Source organism: Vidua macroura, chromosome 16 (genome assembly GCF_024509145.1).
Source record: "Vidua macroura isolate BioBank_ID:100142 chromosome 16, ASM2450914v1, whole genome shotgun sequence".
Lineage (NCBI taxonomy): Eukaryota > Metazoa > Chordata > Aves > Passeriformes > Viduidae > Vidua > Vidua macroura.
The window spans coordinates 9,533,377-9,549,123 of NC_071586.1; the positions used below are offsets into that span (position 1 = coordinate 9,533,377).

A 15,747-nucleotide genomic window follows, 5' to 3' on the forward strand; every position below is an offset into this window, starting at 1 on the left:
TAGGCTTTGCAAGAACAAAGCAGAGCTTGTAGCTGTGTTGCACACACCTGCTTGCCACAAGGCTGTGCTTTGCTGGTCTAAGCCTTTCTGCACTAGTGTAATTGCAGTGGTGTAATTACACCAATGTTAATGCCTTTAATGAAAACCACGCTTTGGATAAAGGTATAATTTAACTGCAGAACAGGGAGGGCATGTTTGTTATGTTAATCTTCACTAATGCCATTTTTCTGGAGTACCTAGTAACTAATTTCTCTTCCTTTTTAATTAACAGTGATGTTCTGTACCCGAAAGATACTTCTAGTCCCCATAGTGGAGTTCCTGCAGAAGTGCTCTGTAGAGGGAGAGATTTTGTTGTAAGTATAAAAGTGTTTGTTGCTTTTAAAGGAAAACACAGGTGGAGCTTGCCTGGGAGGCCACGGCATTGCAAAACTCTTCTGCTGTACTGCAGTGAGGTGTTTCCTGCAAGGAAGTTGTTTGTGCTTTAATCCTGAAGGTGTTGTTACAAGTCTGCCGTGGGAGTGTTGGTGTAGGCTCACTTTGTGTCTGCCTGGCAGGTTCAGATCATCTGTCATTAGCAGCATTCATCCCTTTCTAACACATGCTGTAGAGCACTATCACATTGCCCCCACAATGTGGGGCTTGCAGAACAGCCAGGACTGGATAATGAAGTGCTTGTTTCTCCAGCTCTATTTCCATGGGCTCAGGAGTGAGGGCTCAGGAGGGCAGTGTGGGTAAGCCCTGTGCTCCCTGAGCATGCACTGTTGATCTTTAAAAAGGACTTTATTCCCTAGGGCTGCTAATCAGTGAAAGGACTTTGTTCCCAGGCACCTTTTGTGAGCAGTAGCTGCACATGGAAGTTGAAATGAATATGGGTGTTTTAAACACATACACATAACCACAGCAAAAAGGAACAACCTCTGCTTTGTGTTTATTTTCACTAACCATGGAAAGAATTAAGTTCCTAAGTGGTTCCTAAGTTCATAATCAGTTTATGACTTCCACCCCACCAGAGCAAATCTGATGAGTGCACAGCTCTCATTTGTTTCAGTTAGACCTGACTGTTTTTGCAGAATTTGTTCATGAGGTTTAGCTCTGAACAGGAGAATGCTCTGCAAGAGACTTTAAGGGTATTACAGTACTACTGTAAGATCAAACTGATGGTGATTGAAACTGACTTTTCCTTGTCTCTTGATGTCTGCCCAAGACACTGCCATATGGAGACCTGGATTCAGGTGTGACCCAGTGACACAAGTGTTTAGGACACAGCAGATTAAGTGACACGTCGTGTGTAAAGTTCAGGGACCAGAATTATTGTGCTCAGTTAAGTAAGGGATACTGTTTTAATATTTAGGATGAAAAGATACATTATTTTCATTTGGATTATGTCAAATATACCTTCCATGAAAAATGGATTAGTGTTGATCTTAAAGGCAAATAATTTCCTGATTAATACTACAAGAAGGAAAAAGTTTAAATGTTAGAAAATAGAAAGGATCAATATTTCTTGCTTTCAGACAAAGAGAAATGTATGGTTTTAAGACTCAGAAATAGTATGTAATGGTGTATGGCATCTGTGGAAAAGATGTGTTCTAGCTTAAAAAGTAAACTTTATTTCCCTGGATATATTTGTGTAAAGTAATTAATCATTTCAAAAAACATTTATGGACTTCCTGTGCTTTAAAACAGAAATGCCCTGTGCCCTAGAGTTAGTGGATTGAGTTTGTTTGCTTGTGGGCAGAGAGAAGGAGGCATGGATTACGTTGTGGGCCAGGAAGAAATTGTCAGTAATGAGATTCTGGGTTCTTAACAACATCAGAGTAAAAGAGGCTGTAGCTTGTTTAAATGGAGACAGGAAGAAATGAAAGGTCATGTTCAGTGTTCTGCCTAAGTCCTGTCAGCCTGCCCTCAGCAGCTGCCTCTCAGGATTTGGACCTCAGGAGCTGCTGTGCAGAGCACCTGGCTGTCCCCTACCTGGGGACAAGTGTGTGAGTGACAGAAAATCTTGGCATAACTGTAAGTGCCTGTGATGGGGGTGGAAGAAGGGAACAGGCACTTTGTAGGGCTCTGTGCTGCTGAAGGGCAGCAGTTGTCAGCCTCCACAGGCCCCTGTGTAAGAGTGCATGGAGAGTGTCTCTAGGTCTCTAGGCTGTTGATGAGGAATGGGAGAAGTAGCAGTGGTTTGTTTGGGTTTGGGGTTTTTTTTGATTGTTGGTTTTTTTTGTTTTTTTTTGTTTTTTGTTTTTTTTTTTGTTTTTTTGTTTTTTGTTTTTTTGTTTTTTTTTTTTTTTTTTTTTGTTTGTTTGTTTTTTTGTTTTGAAACTAAATGGAGTTTGAGTTCAAGAGATTCCTCATAGCTTTTGTAGTCATAGGTTTGCCAAGGCACACCATGGACTCTCAAAGCTTTTGGGCCTGTGTTCATGGCCGTTTGAGGACAGAAGGAGCCAGGAGATGTTTTTCCTCTAGCTAGCTGAGAATCACTTACTTCTATATTCTTGAAAGGAATGGGGGTTCTATTTTTGTGGTAACATCGTTGAACAGGGTCATTGCTACAACTTCAGTAAAGCTACTGCTACATGCAGTTATTAGATTTTCCTCTTTTGTTCCCTTCCTAGATGTGGAAGTTCACACAGGACCGCTGGGTTGTGAGAAAGGAAGTAGCAGCGGTTACAAAAGTGAGTGGATTCCTTTTCTTCCTAAATCCAAAGGTGTTGATAAGTTGGCCAAATATTGCTGGGCATTGTGTGGGTGTAGATAGTGGATGCTGCTGCACATCTTTCCTCTCACAGTGCCTGCTTTGCTCTCCATTTGGGACAGGTATAGCTAATACTCTTTCTAGAGAAAAACATTCTGAGCAGCTCCCCCAAGTTTCCACAGCTCCAAGACTGGCCTTGTAGCTGAGCCACTGGAATGCATTACGTCCTCTCCTGTGTTTCAGTGGAAAGCTGGGCACAGTTTGAATTGAGCTGACTGAAGGTGCTTACACAGCCCACAGTAGCTGCTCTGCTTTGGGTGTCTTAAGAGCAACTCTTCTGTTGGCATTTGCCAGCTACAATATTGAGTAAAACCTTTAAAGCAACTGAACATTCTGTTAAAAGTGGCAAATGAATGAGAAACATTAAGTCAAAAGGACAAACCCCAAATTCTTTAAATGCACTAAAATTATAAAACACGAGTCAGTTTATGCACAGACCATCTATTTTTGGAATGTAAGAACCACTGCTACATAAAAGCTGGGCATGTGTAAGTGCAGCATGTCTGGCCTGCAGCTCTAAAATAAGATTAACATTGTAGAATATGCTTCTCTTTTCCATAGAGCCTTTTCATCTCAGTTTGGAAACTCCCTTTTCTTTGCAAAACATGCCATGAGCTATTTGACTCTGAGGTTATTAATCACCACGGCTCTCTCAAGTCCTGGGCTTTTAACAGTGTGTGAAAGTGTTGTGCTGCAGAGCAGGATGAGTATTTCTGACTTAGCTGGGTGTGTGCCCACAGAGGTGCTCCATACACACCAAATCAGCCCAGCTCTCCTGTCTCATGCACAATGCTCACTGCTGCATCTGTCCTGTGTAAACTGACTTCCATGTTATTTATGCTTTTTTCTTTTTCTTTTAGCTTTGCCCAGAAGATGTGAAAGACTTCCTAGAGCACATGTCTGTGGCAAGAATAAACAAAGGTTGGGAGTTCATGCTCCCTTACGATGAAGATTTTGTTAAGAAGCATCCAGATATAGTTCAGAGGCAACAGATGCTGTGGATGGGCATTCAGGCCAAGTAAATAGTTTACTGTATTTTGGGGAATAAGCTAAAAACAACTGTTTAGTACAAAGGTACTGTAGACACTTAGAGATAATCTGATCTGTATTGCCTCCAAGTTTCTCCCTCACAGTGCCCAGGCAGTGGTGTGGTGGGAGGTGTTACTGCATCACTCAAGTCACTCCTGGTTCTTGGCTCCCTGGAGAGATGGAATGTTCTAGCTAATGGCTAAAGCTGGCATGGCTGCATGCAGACAGAACAACTGAAACTGTTCTGGAATATTGTGTCTTTGTTTTTCAGATTAGAAAAGGTCTATAATCTCTTAAAGGAGCACTTGACACCAAAGAAACAAGAGGCACAATCAGGTAAATGGAATTGTGCTTGGATCATGTTGAAGCACTTGCATGTATTCATCTGCCCATCCATATTCCTGAGTGATGTTTTGGAGTTCATCTCTGGTTTTGAATGTGGAGACTGGTTTTGTTTAATGTATTTTCTTTCTTACTATTTCCTCTGGAATATTTAAGACAGGTCTTGGTCTGTACTAATGTCACTGAAGTTGGGGTGACACCAGCTCCTGTGGCATCCCTGTAGCAGAGCCAGGAGGAGTCTGTGGCCCTAGGGACTCAGTGTGTGACACTGTAAAATCAGCTGGTTCTCTTACCCATTTGCTCATTTAAGGCAGTTTGTGGGGTGTAACCAGTTCCTGAAGGGAGGACAGACAGAGCCAGGGCACAGATAATTCTCACCTCTCAATTTAATATTAATGCAACTTAATGTGAATGAGGTGAGTTTTGATTTCTCTGATTTGCACTAGGCTCTCTGGTGTGCTTGAGGGCCAAGCAATTACTGGAGAATGTAATGGCAGGAGGCTGTAAGGAGATGTGAAGCTGTCTGGTTTTGACATCCTTCACTATGGCTGGCAGTGAGAGTATTGAAGTAGCTGCTCCAAAATCCTAGAAGATTGTGAAAACTTGAGATTCCAGAGTTTTAACTGGACATTTGGCTCAGTGCCAGACACTGGAGCAATTGAGGAGTGTAAGCAGAACTGACAAAGGAGTATATGAATCCATTTCAATACCCTGTGTCTGATCTGCTCAGAAGGATTAGGTGTTGGGTTATTTGGAGAGGATTAGTGAGCCTAGCAGCAGAGAAGGTAACAGCATGTGTGCTGGACTTGCCTTTGCCTCAAACACTGCACTCCTTGCTTTGGCAAGGACTGGATTCCTCTGCTGCCAACATGCCCCTCCCTTTCACCTTTGGGTGGCTGGGTGTGGAGAGGGGAAGAAGTGCAGGATTCCATGGGAAAGAACTCCTTCCTGTCCCTTTCTCCCCATTACTGGGTAATAACACTAAGCAGAGGGTCTCAGCCTCTTGTGCTGTGCACCTCATGCTGCAGGGCTGTTCAGGTTCACTGTTAACCTTCCACACTCCTCCCTGTACCTAGTGACATCCTGGTGCTGCCTCTGGCAGGGGCTGTACCACGCCCACCAGCCACTAGAGAATCTAAAAGACAAAAAGAAGAGTTGTTGGACAAAGATGTATTTGGGTCACAAGCAGAGATGTGTAAGCAGTCTGGTTTCCTGGTTATCCTGGTTTCCTGAAATGTGGAAAAGGTCCTGGTGATTGAACAAACACACTTTGCTTTGGATTCCTTGACTGGAACACCCTTCCCCAAGCACTTGGCTTTAGAAAAATAAACACACACTGCCCTCAAAAAGCCAGCAGAACCCTCCAATGTAAAAGCTAATCAACAGACTGGGTTTATGCCTTAGATTTCATAAGCATATTATGTTTCCTGGTTTTATTTCACTATGAGCCCTGCTGAGATTTATGGTACCTTTTGTTTCTTACCAGCTCATCCGTTGCTGGTTTCTGGGGAGCAAAGGGTCAACATGGCTAAAGCAAAAGTCAAGCAGAACTATGGGCAGCTGGAGAAGGAGTTCCAGAAGCAGAAGGCAGAGATGAAATCAAACGAGAGCTCGGCCAAGACGGATGTTCCCAATATCCGCATTAAAGAGGAGCCTGTGAGTGTGGAGGAGCCCATGGATACCTCAGCCCACGAGGGCCTGAACAACGGCCTGGTCAACGGCCTGCACCCAGCCCAGGGCTCCACAGACCCTGTGAATGGCCACCTGCCCGGGGGCTGCATCGACAGGGTCGCCCAGGAACTGAAGGCCTTTGTGTCGTCCACATTTAAGAAACAATTTGTACTCACCCTGAGTGAGCTTAAACGGTTATTTAACCTCCACTTAGCCAGTCTGCCTCCAGGACATACCTTGTTCAGTGGCATTTCAGACAAAATGTTACAGGACATGGTGTTGGACACTGGCTGCAAACAGATTTTGGTGCCTGTAAGTATGGTTTTCCCTTGGTGTGCTTTGGGGGTGGGATGGGGGCTGGGGGGGGCAGTTAAACATCTGAGATGTGAAATATTTGTGTCCTGTGCTGATGGACCAGAAGGACAGATGTGCTCAGACTACCTGTCTCGATATTGGACGTATTGAAGCTGCTGGAATTCTGTCTGGGGTCCTGCTTCTGGCAGGCTCTGCACTCTGCCCTGTTGTCCTTGGGGCTCCATTTCCACATCCAAGGTGTGCCATAGTGATTTGCTGTCCCAGCTTGCTCCTGTTAACATGATCTAAAGCAGTCCCAGATTCCCATCAGCTCTCCTGGAATTGCACAAGCTCCTTCCCTTGGGGACGGGGACCCAGCTGGGAGAGGAAAGGTGACATTGACTGCCTGGGAGCAGCAGGGCACACCCAGCAGAGCCTCTGGGAAGCGACAAAGCCCATCTGCAGCAGGTTTCCTTGGCCTCTCTGTTTCCTCCTAGGCTGTGCAGAGGTGTCTGTTTCTTTGTCTGTATGGAAAGGATGGGTGTGATTGCGTGAGACAGAGCAGGGCTGGGAGACAGTGGATTGCTTAGGAGAGCAAAGGGAATCTGGCATCATGGGAAAGAGCCTAAAAGGAAATTAATTTTACAAGACATCTGGCACTGCTGATTGGGTTACAACCAGAAGGAGCTTGGGAGCAGCTGCCTTTGGGGAGAGAGGAGAAGGAACACATGAACTGCTCAAAAGAGCAGGAAGCAGGAGGGCTGGGAGAGCCTGGAGCATGGGAGCTGCTGGGGGCAGCAGGAACGTGTTCAGTCGTGTGCAAAGTACATGTTGTGGCACCTGGGAACCGAGTAACAGCCTGGAAATGTCACTAGGGAGAGCACCAATTGTGGTGCTTTCTGCTTCCTCTCCTGGCAGTTTCCAAGTCCTGGGGTGGTGCTTGCCTGGAACTGTCTCAGTGCTGGCCAGGCTCTCCCCTGCACCTGGTGCAATGTGTGCCTCTGCCATGCTGATGGTAAACAGCTGAGGTCATTCCTGCTCTGTTGCTTGGGACTGGGGCTTGTTTGCTTTGGAAATTTGGGGATTTTGAAAATCCACACAAGAAGTGAAAGAGAGGTTGTTTATCTTTTCAAAAAGCAAAATAAAATCCTGCTGAAGAGAGGCGGCCAGGAACTTCCTCTGTGTGGAAAACCCTGTCACAGGAGACATGAAGAGGTGCAGAAGTGGTCCCTGGAATGTCTCTTCAAGAGACTGTTTCAAGTTTTAGTTCTGCTGACTCAGCATTTACTGCAAGATGTGAGCTCTTGTGGATGAGCCTGTACTGCTGTCAGCAATGTAAATCATTGCCCCTGAGCCTCCCCTGATGCTCTGTGTAGATGGCAAAGGTGCTGGGGCTGGGTTTGCTCTTTGCATGGGCTCAGACACTTTGGTGTTTCTTGATTGTTCCCCTGGACAATTTTGTCAGAACCCAACAAGGGTGCCTGAGCTCAGGGAAAGCCTGGAGGGTTGTTCAGCATGGGATTTCATAGTTGCTCATTAGTTTTCTGTAATTTGAAGTGCTTTGGTGATAAAAATCAATGATCTGAGGTAATTAAAATGATGTTCTTTGGCGGGTGAAGACACTCTTGGCTTGACTGCTTACCTATTAGAGAAAACATGTGGCTGAAAATGGCAATTGAAACCTTACCAGGGGAATGCAGGATCTATTACAGAGCTGACCAACAGCACCCGGGGTGTGAGATACACAGTATTTGTGGGGAGCCAGGAGAGGCCACTCCAGCTGCAGCTGAGGCCGTGGGGATGCCTGCAGGGTGCTGTGCTTGCTGTCCCTCATCAAGTGTGAGGGGAAAGCACAGGTCAGGAAAGAGCAAATCCTGAGCTGGTGCTGCCATGGGAGAGGGTGAGGAGAGGGGATAGACAGAGGAGAGGAGAGGAACGTGGGGCAGGCAGGATTTGGTGCCTGTGCCCTGAGCTGAGCCACTCTCCCATCCCATGGGAGGTGTCTGTGCAGGACTCTGGCTCCTGAGGATCTACAGCCATTTCCTGCAGACTGGGGGGTGGCTGGCTCCTGCCATGGCTCCCTTCCCATGGCCCCTGGAGTGGCAAGGTTCTGCCCAAAACTTGAGGATATTTTTGAGGCCTCAGGAAATGATGTAACTGTTGTGTGCGTCCTGCCTGGCTGTGCTGCCAGGAGGGGAGTGCAGCCCTGCACTCACAGAGAGCCCTGCAGGCTGGTGCCAATGCCAGGCTCCCTGAGAGGTGAGATCAGCAGTTTACCTTTAGGATTTCTCCAGCTGATAAGTTTTTTTCTGGCACTCTCAGCCCCTTCCATCTGGTGTAGCTATAGCGTGAGGCCGCCTGGCAGTGGCTCAGTGCTTGAGTGAGGCACTTCCCAGAGGCCAGGGCTCCTCCCTGAGAGGTTCCATTTGAACGTGGCAGCCCTGGGACCTGGAGCAGCATGGAGTTCATCTCTCAAGAGCCCTGCACTTGCTCCAGGAGCTTAGAGCAGGAAAGAGCACAGGGCAAATATTTTTAAAAGGATTTTAAGGTAGCAGAGAACTGTATCAAGGCGAGGCTGGGGAGATCAAGGTGACATAAACCAGCAAAGGGACAGCAGATGGCAAGGCAGTGAAGCTGTTTGTGCTGTGTTTCTCTCTGAAGAATCCCTGATGGCATTTCCCACTCCCAGGCCAGGCTGTGTGACAGGAGCAAGCAAGCAGGGAGCTGTTGGCTTGCAGCAGTTTGCAAGGAAGGCTGGCTGGGAGGAGGAGATTCTGTGCATTTTTCTCCCCAAGTACTGTGTTTGTTTGGAAGCCGTTTCCTCACAGAATGGCTGGATAAACACAGCTGTGTTTCAGCCCTGTGGCTGAGGCAGGAGGAGTTTGCACTCTGGGCTGTGCTGGCTCACTTGTTGAGCCCAGCAGGTTGTGCCTGGGTGCTCCCAGTGCCCTGCTGCTCTTTGCCATTCCTGCTGCAGCTGTTGTATGGAGGGAAGCTGGAGTATTTGATTTTATCTCCGCTGAAAACCTACAAGAGAGATTATTCCTCAAAAGCAAGTGTCCTTATGGGAGGAGAATTATGTCAGGTGCTGTGAGCCTAGTCAACCTGAATCCTGGCTCAAAACCAAGTGTAAAACCTTGTTATATCCCAGCCATTTGGACTAACCTGAAAGTCAAAGCTGCTAATCCCACTAGGCAGCTCCCACTGGACAAAACCCTTCCCCTCTGCAATAAGATCAGAGGCAGAGCATGAAAGGAAATGGTGATCTTTTCACTCTGCAATGCACAAGTCTTTTGGCTGGTGAGGGAGGCTGGGAAGAAAGGTTTGGTTTGTACCAGCAGCCAGGATTGAGGGATGCTGGAACAATTGGGACTGGCTTGTTAGCTTTTCATAGATGATTGATTTAGGTCATCTGGGCGGTTAGCAAGGAATAAATTGTTAGTGACAGACAGGAAGAGACATGTCAGGAGTGAAGGCATATTCCAGCAGTGCTCATTAGTCACTGCTCCAAGGGGAAATGTTAAGGCAAATGGATGGTATTTTATTTTTTTAGGGGGAGAGGCAGTTGTGCTCCTTCCTGTCTGCAGGGGTGTGAGGCTTCTGCCTCAGAAAACCTGAATGTGTTTCTCTAGCTTGGCACATGGGGGAAAAACAAAACACGCAAAACCACTGTCACTTCTGGAGCCTGAAATGAGCAAATGTCTGGTTCACTGTCCCTCAGTGTTCAGTCTTCTGAGTCCTGTAGCCTGCCCCAAAACAATAGCAATACAGCAGAAGCACCTGCTTGTCAGTAATGCTGACTGGGGGTTAGTGAAGCAGGTAACTGCAGGATGGAGTCTGAATCTGTAAAACCTGACACTGTAAAGGTAAAAACCACCAGAAGGACACTGCAATGCACTTGGGTGCTCTCAGCTGTTTTGAATAGTCTGGAAGCAAACACTGCTGATAGGAAAAATCCACAGATATCTTGCCATGGGTACCATCAAGGTCCAAGCCCTGGGATTGTTCTGGTACGTGGTGGTCAACTCTCCACCACTGGGAAACTGTTCCCATGCACAGTTCATGGGATCCCAGTATGTCCAGCAGTTCCCTTGAAAGCCCAGCTGTGGTTGGTGTGTGACAGATGTGGCACCAGTGCCCTGTGCAGGTTGTCCCACCCTGACCAGAGCCATCAGTCAAACCTGAGCACATCGAGACAACGTCAGGGTGCCATGGTGCTCATCCCATTCCCTGGGTCACAGGTGTGACACAGACCACGTTTCTGCTCTGTCAGTGGGGCTGTGAGAAGGTGCTGAGCAGGCACAGGGCTGCCAGAGCCAAGGCACCCCTTCCAGTGTAGGGTGGGACAGCAACTGGGTTTTTTCAGCAGTTATTATTCCATGGCAGCCAGGGTTTTGATTCAGTAATGGGTGTCCTGGGATACAGTATCATGGAATCATTAAGCAGAACTCATTAAATAGCTGGTTATTTTTAACAGCCTCTTGTTCTCAGTTTCCTCCACAGACTGCTGCCTCACCAGATGAACTAAAGGTCTATGCACTTTGGGAAGCTGGTGACACTTATGATCAGGTAAAGATAAAATAAGTGATATTCCCCACTATATTTTTATTAAGTGTTTGGCATTGTTTGCATCTGTGTTTCTGGTACTGGTACAGCAGATAGTTTTCCTCTTTCTCTATTGGTGTTTTTAACACCAACCTGTTTCCAGCTGAAAGGAAGCTCATCACATGTTGGTAATCATGTCAGTAACCATCTCTGTGGCTATTTCTGAACCTGTGAGAAGAATGGATTCTCCAATGCAAGCTTCAGACCAGGATCCAGTGCAAGGGTTTTTTCCTTTTGATGGTAATGCAACATTAACCAGAGATTACCAGGTGTATCTGTTGTGTCTGTTTATACTTAAGAGTAGGAAATGATTGCAGCATTTGTGAGCATCTGCTGAGTTCTAACTGCTGTCAGAGTAAACGAGGTGAAAGGGCAGGTGCCTAATGACCTGTGGATGGGCAGTGCAATTCCTAGCTCCATGAACTGAATACATTTTTATAGGAAAGAGGCAAGAATTAGCCAACCTCTTGCCTGGAGTGATGTGAACTCCCATGCAAGCATTTGAGAGGAATACATTGCAATGCCTTCTTCAGTGTGTTTTTGTACCTTTGGGGTGCCCCAGGTCACAGAACAGGTGCAGGTGTGGCCACAGGGTCTGGAGGGACCCCTGTAGAGCCCTTGGAGGATAAGGCACTGCCAGAGAGCAGGAATATATGGGATGGTTTCAGTATTATGAAGCAAGAATCCTCTGATGTAGTTCAGGGAATGTTTTGTACAGACTAAGGCACGTGCAGTTTTGATAGAAAAGACAGGAATAATTGTTCTCTGTGTACTTAAAATACATTTTCTTTTAAAGCATCGCCAAGTTTTGCTTGAAATCTTTTCGAAAAACTACCGAGTGCGCAGGAATGTCATCCAGAACCAGCTGAGTCAGGAGTGTGGGGAGGATCTCAACAAGCAGGAGGTGGATAGAGTGTTAAAGGTAAGCTTCTGTTCACTTTGGTTTTGATCCAATTAATACATGAGTTTTAATGCTTGATTTGAGCAAAGGATTATATTTTACCTTGAAGTGACAAATGATTAGGATGATTTAACAGTTGTTGTTGGAATATGGACAAAGCCTGTGTTTCAGCTTGTTTTCTTAAAAATGCACTTGTCTCACTCTATCTTCTTTCTGTCCAAGGAGCAATGGCTCATGCATTATTTTGTATTATTGCAACAAATCTCTCTGTCATCTTGGAGCAGCAGAGAATAGAGTGTAGTAAATGTCATACTTGAGTTCTTTTTAAATAATGCAGAATTAAACATTAAGGAGGTGGGAGGGCTCTGCCCAGTGCTTTGAGTTGCCAACTGACTGCTGCTGGTTAGTGCTGAAGAGCACAAGTGCCATATGTTCAGAAGGAAGTGGATTTTATTCTCTAGCAGGATGTGCAGCTTTGCACAGAGCAAAACCCTGGCCAAAACCAGCTGGCAGAATAGTAGTTAACACATCTCATTGTAAATGTTTATTTAAATCCTTTCATCTCTCTTTGAAGATGCAACATTTACTTGCTCAAGAAATTTAAGGTATAAAGTACAGACCACACAGGCCGTGACTTTAAAAGAGATGCAGGATGGCCAAGCAGAAAGTTGCCAACTAATGTAATACTTTAATCATTGTGGCTGGGCCTTCGCTCACTGTCACCCACTTCAATAAGACAAGTGCTTAAGTACTTTATTACATTGTGATCTGCAAATGAATAATAGCATCTTTGAAGAACTACAGATCTGTTGCTGTGATAATAAGCAAACTGGTCTTGCTTGAAAGAACCTGGTCGTCTTAGCTGTAAAATAAGCTCAGACATTTCTGCCTGCTAGACAATATTTCCTTTGGCTCCCAGTGCCGGGGAATTTGTCAGCGACTACATGAGCTCAAGTATCAGCTCTCCTGGAACATCTAGACACTGTACTGGCATTAGTTTTTCATGATGCTGTTGCTATTTAATAGATAACCTATTTCTAGAAAAAATACTTGCCCCTAAGTCATCAGGCACTGTTTTTACATAAATCAGTAAGTCATTGGGTGACCAGCCTTGTGTTGTGACAGGCTTTATTGCCTTGAATACATTTGTCACAGGACTAGGGGAAATTACCTTTGTTTCTGAAATAAAATTTAGAAGTATCATTTAATGAAATGGGAAGATTTTCTGGCTTCTTTAAGCCACAAGAGATTGGATTCCACTTTGAGTGAAATTGGTTTTGTTGACTCTTATTTCCCCATCTGCCTGTGCTCATTTTTATACACAGAGGAACAGACTGACAGGGTTTGTATTTTTGCATTTATAGATCAGTCTGCAAACCCTCTTTCTAACCTCTGGGGTTTTTTTGTTATGGACAAGCCCCAAGACTTCAGAAACAAAGATACATTTAAGCTCCACAGCCTCAGTTCTGCAGTAGTACTTGAGCCTGTGTTGAATTACCTAAGAGGGAGGTTGGAGCAAAAGAAAGGGAAGCCGTTAGCTCGGAACTCGAGAGACTTTGTGCTCACCTAATGGAAACAAGGACATGAGCCCCAGGACAACCCAATTCCTGTGCTCCCTTGCTGAGGTGCTGTAAGCATAGCACACGTGTGGTCACAGCAGGGCTGAGGTTTGACACTTCATTATCATAGAAAGGGTTTCTTAAAAGGCTTCATATCCTGTGACTGTCCTCACTCTCCTGTTCTCTCCCGCTGCTCCCCTCAGGCTCTTCCTCTGAGCTTCAGCCCCTCTTTACCCCTCCATTGCTCTGCTCCTCCAGCCCTCACACGTCCTTCCCTCCCTCAGCTGGCTTCTGCATGAGCCCCAGGTTCTCCCCCAGGAGCCACTGCTGTTCCTCACTGCCTTGGCATCATTTGTCCCTTTGTGGCTCTCAGCCTTCCCCCCTGTCATGTGTCCCCTCCATTGAAGCCATCTGTCCTTCAGGGTGGGGATACCCTGTGCCCTGGGTTCATGCCCTCTCCTCTGCACTGGAGAAGGGCTTGTTACTGATCATGTTTATTGTCCCAGAGCCAGCCAGTCATTCCCAAGACTTTATGGACTTTAGAATCATAGAATCATCAAGGTTGGAAGAGACCTTTGAGATCATCCAGTCCAACCATCAACACAGCAGTCCCACTGTAACCAGGAAACATCACCCAGCACCAGATGCAGACACCCCTAACAGGCCTCTAGGGATGGTGCCTCCAGCCCCATGGCAGCCCCTCCCAAGGCCTGAGCAGCCTAACAGAGCCTTTCCCTGTCTCCCCAGGACTGCTGCGTGAGCTACGGTGGAATGTGGTATCTTAAGGGGACGGTGCAGTCCTGACAGCGGTGGCAGAGGTGTCGGGTGATCTCGGGGACGCAGGAGGAACCCGCAGCGGGTGGCACAGCTGGAGCAATGCCGTGGCCTCGGCAGCCAGGGCAGGATCTGAGCTGCCCTGGGGCCCGTGGGCATTGCGGGCAGCCACTGACATCCCCAGACTCAGAGTTTGCATGGCCTCCGAGGCGCGGGAGCCGCCGGGAAGGCACCGTGGGACCCTCTCTGCAGCTTGATTAATCTGGGATTTCTAGTGTATTGCAATTCTCCTTCTGTTTCGTTATGAAAAAATAAAACCATATAGTGACACAGACATGATGGAAAATCATGGTCTAAAACTTTATTTTGTAAGTAATGCCAATAAATTAAATTTGTTTACAAACATCCCAGTTTTTGTTAAATCCCTGGATGCTCATACTTTAGTGTGAGCACTGTCATAGCCCTTGCAGCCCTCTTCATAGAGAGCAGGTAGTCATGTTCATGGGAATGTCAGGCCTGGGAGGGGGGAACAAAATCACTGTCTGTGAACTCTGTACTACATAACCATTGTTCTCACCTGTTGTCTGTGAAATGAGTTATTTGGAGAAGTACGTACATCTGAGACATGGGGAACAGCTACTGGATTTCTTCTACTGGTATGGGGTTGGTTTGAGGGACTTTGTGTATTACTGTATGTGACAGAGCAAGGTAAGTAATCTAGGGCACCCTCTGGAAGGCATCCAGCTGTAGTTACCACACGGCAACCATGTAAAACCTCTATTTTGTGTAATTTTTAAATAAAATTTTATCTCAAAGGTCAATTCTATCCTGCCTTGTATTTGTCCAAGAAACAGAAGCTGAACCTGCTTCTTTTACATCCTGAAGGCTTGGGGAATAAGGACAGAGGTGGAGAGCAAAGTGCAGTGCAGTCCCGGAGCTCCCTGGGGCTGCCCAGCAGCAGGGACAGGGACCCAGCCCTGGTGGCTCGTCCTGAACTGGCCTTACCTGCAGTACCAGCAGGAGTGTCTGCTGTGGGCACTGCACAGCACAGTCACTGCTGCTCCTGTTCTCTGCTGCAGCTTCCATCACATGAGAAGCTAAAGGGGATTCTATTGATTTCATCCACTTATACTCAGAAAAGGCTGAGTTGAGTTGTTGACCAAAATAAGAAGATTAAGGTAGTTAATCCAGATAAGATTGGCTAAGAATATTGTCCCCATACTTACAGCATTTCACATTTCAGTGGAAAATGGCTATTTCTGAACTGCTAAAACTCTACCTTATTTAATAGGTTAGTGTAGTTTATTAACTGCATCAGTAAAACTGGGATGTGTTTTATGTTCAGGCAGCCCTGACTAGCACTGACCCAGTGGCTGTGGCTGGAAAGCTCTCTGGGAAAGCCACACTCCAGGAGAACCTCTAAGAGCCCAGCCTGGATGGATTTATTGCACAGCCTGCACAGGTAAGTGCTGCAGGACAGCCAGAGCTCAGCAATGGAACAGGCAGCCAAGGGGGGAGTACAGTACAGAAGAATCAAGAAGTTCTGAGGAAATATTTTTGGTATTTTTAAAGCAGAGAAATGGTTTCTATCAAAGTGCTTTAAATTAGCCAAAAGTAATAAACCGCTGAAGATCACCTATTCAACCAAAAATCCGGAATTGCTTTTACATGTCTTCTGCCCAGCAGGTGTGGTTTGCCCCTGTCCCTGAAGTGGTAAGGAACACTGGTAATGAACCACTTTGTGTCTGTTCTCAGGTTTACTGCTTTCCAGCCTCCAAACTGAGGTGAGATGGGTGCAGGTGGCAGGGACACAACGACAA

At 46.2% G+C, this 15,747-nt stretch overlaps 1 protein-coding gene across 2 annotated transcripts in view; it reads left to right on the top strand.

Annotated features, from left to right (window-relative positions):
- Window positions 1-14,748, top strand: part of POLR3E (RNA polymerase III subunit E) — a 28,622-nt gene extending 13,874 nt beyond the window's left edge. For both annotated transcript variants that reach the window (XM_053992034.1, XM_053992035.1), the window contains exons 14-21: window positions 272-353; window positions 2,613-2,672; window positions 3,613-3,770; window positions 4,053-4,117; window positions 5,610-6,106; window positions 10,580-10,657; window positions 11,490-11,615; window positions 13,901-14,748. In XM_053992034.1, coding sequence (XP_053848009.1) covers window positions 272-353; window positions 2,613-2,672; window positions 3,613-3,770; window positions 4,053-4,117; window positions 5,610-6,106; window positions 10,580-10,657; window positions 11,490-11,615; window positions 13,901-13,957 — 1,123 coding nt within the window. In that variant the 3' untranslated portion in view covers window positions 13,958-14,748. The remainder of the gene's footprint in view (window positions 1-271; window positions 354-2,612; window positions 2,673-3,612; window positions 3,771-4,052; window positions 4,118-5,609; window positions 6,107-10,579; window positions 10,658-11,489; window positions 11,616-13,900) is intronic.
- The last annotated feature ends 999 nt before the right edge of the window (window positions 14,749-15,747 follow it).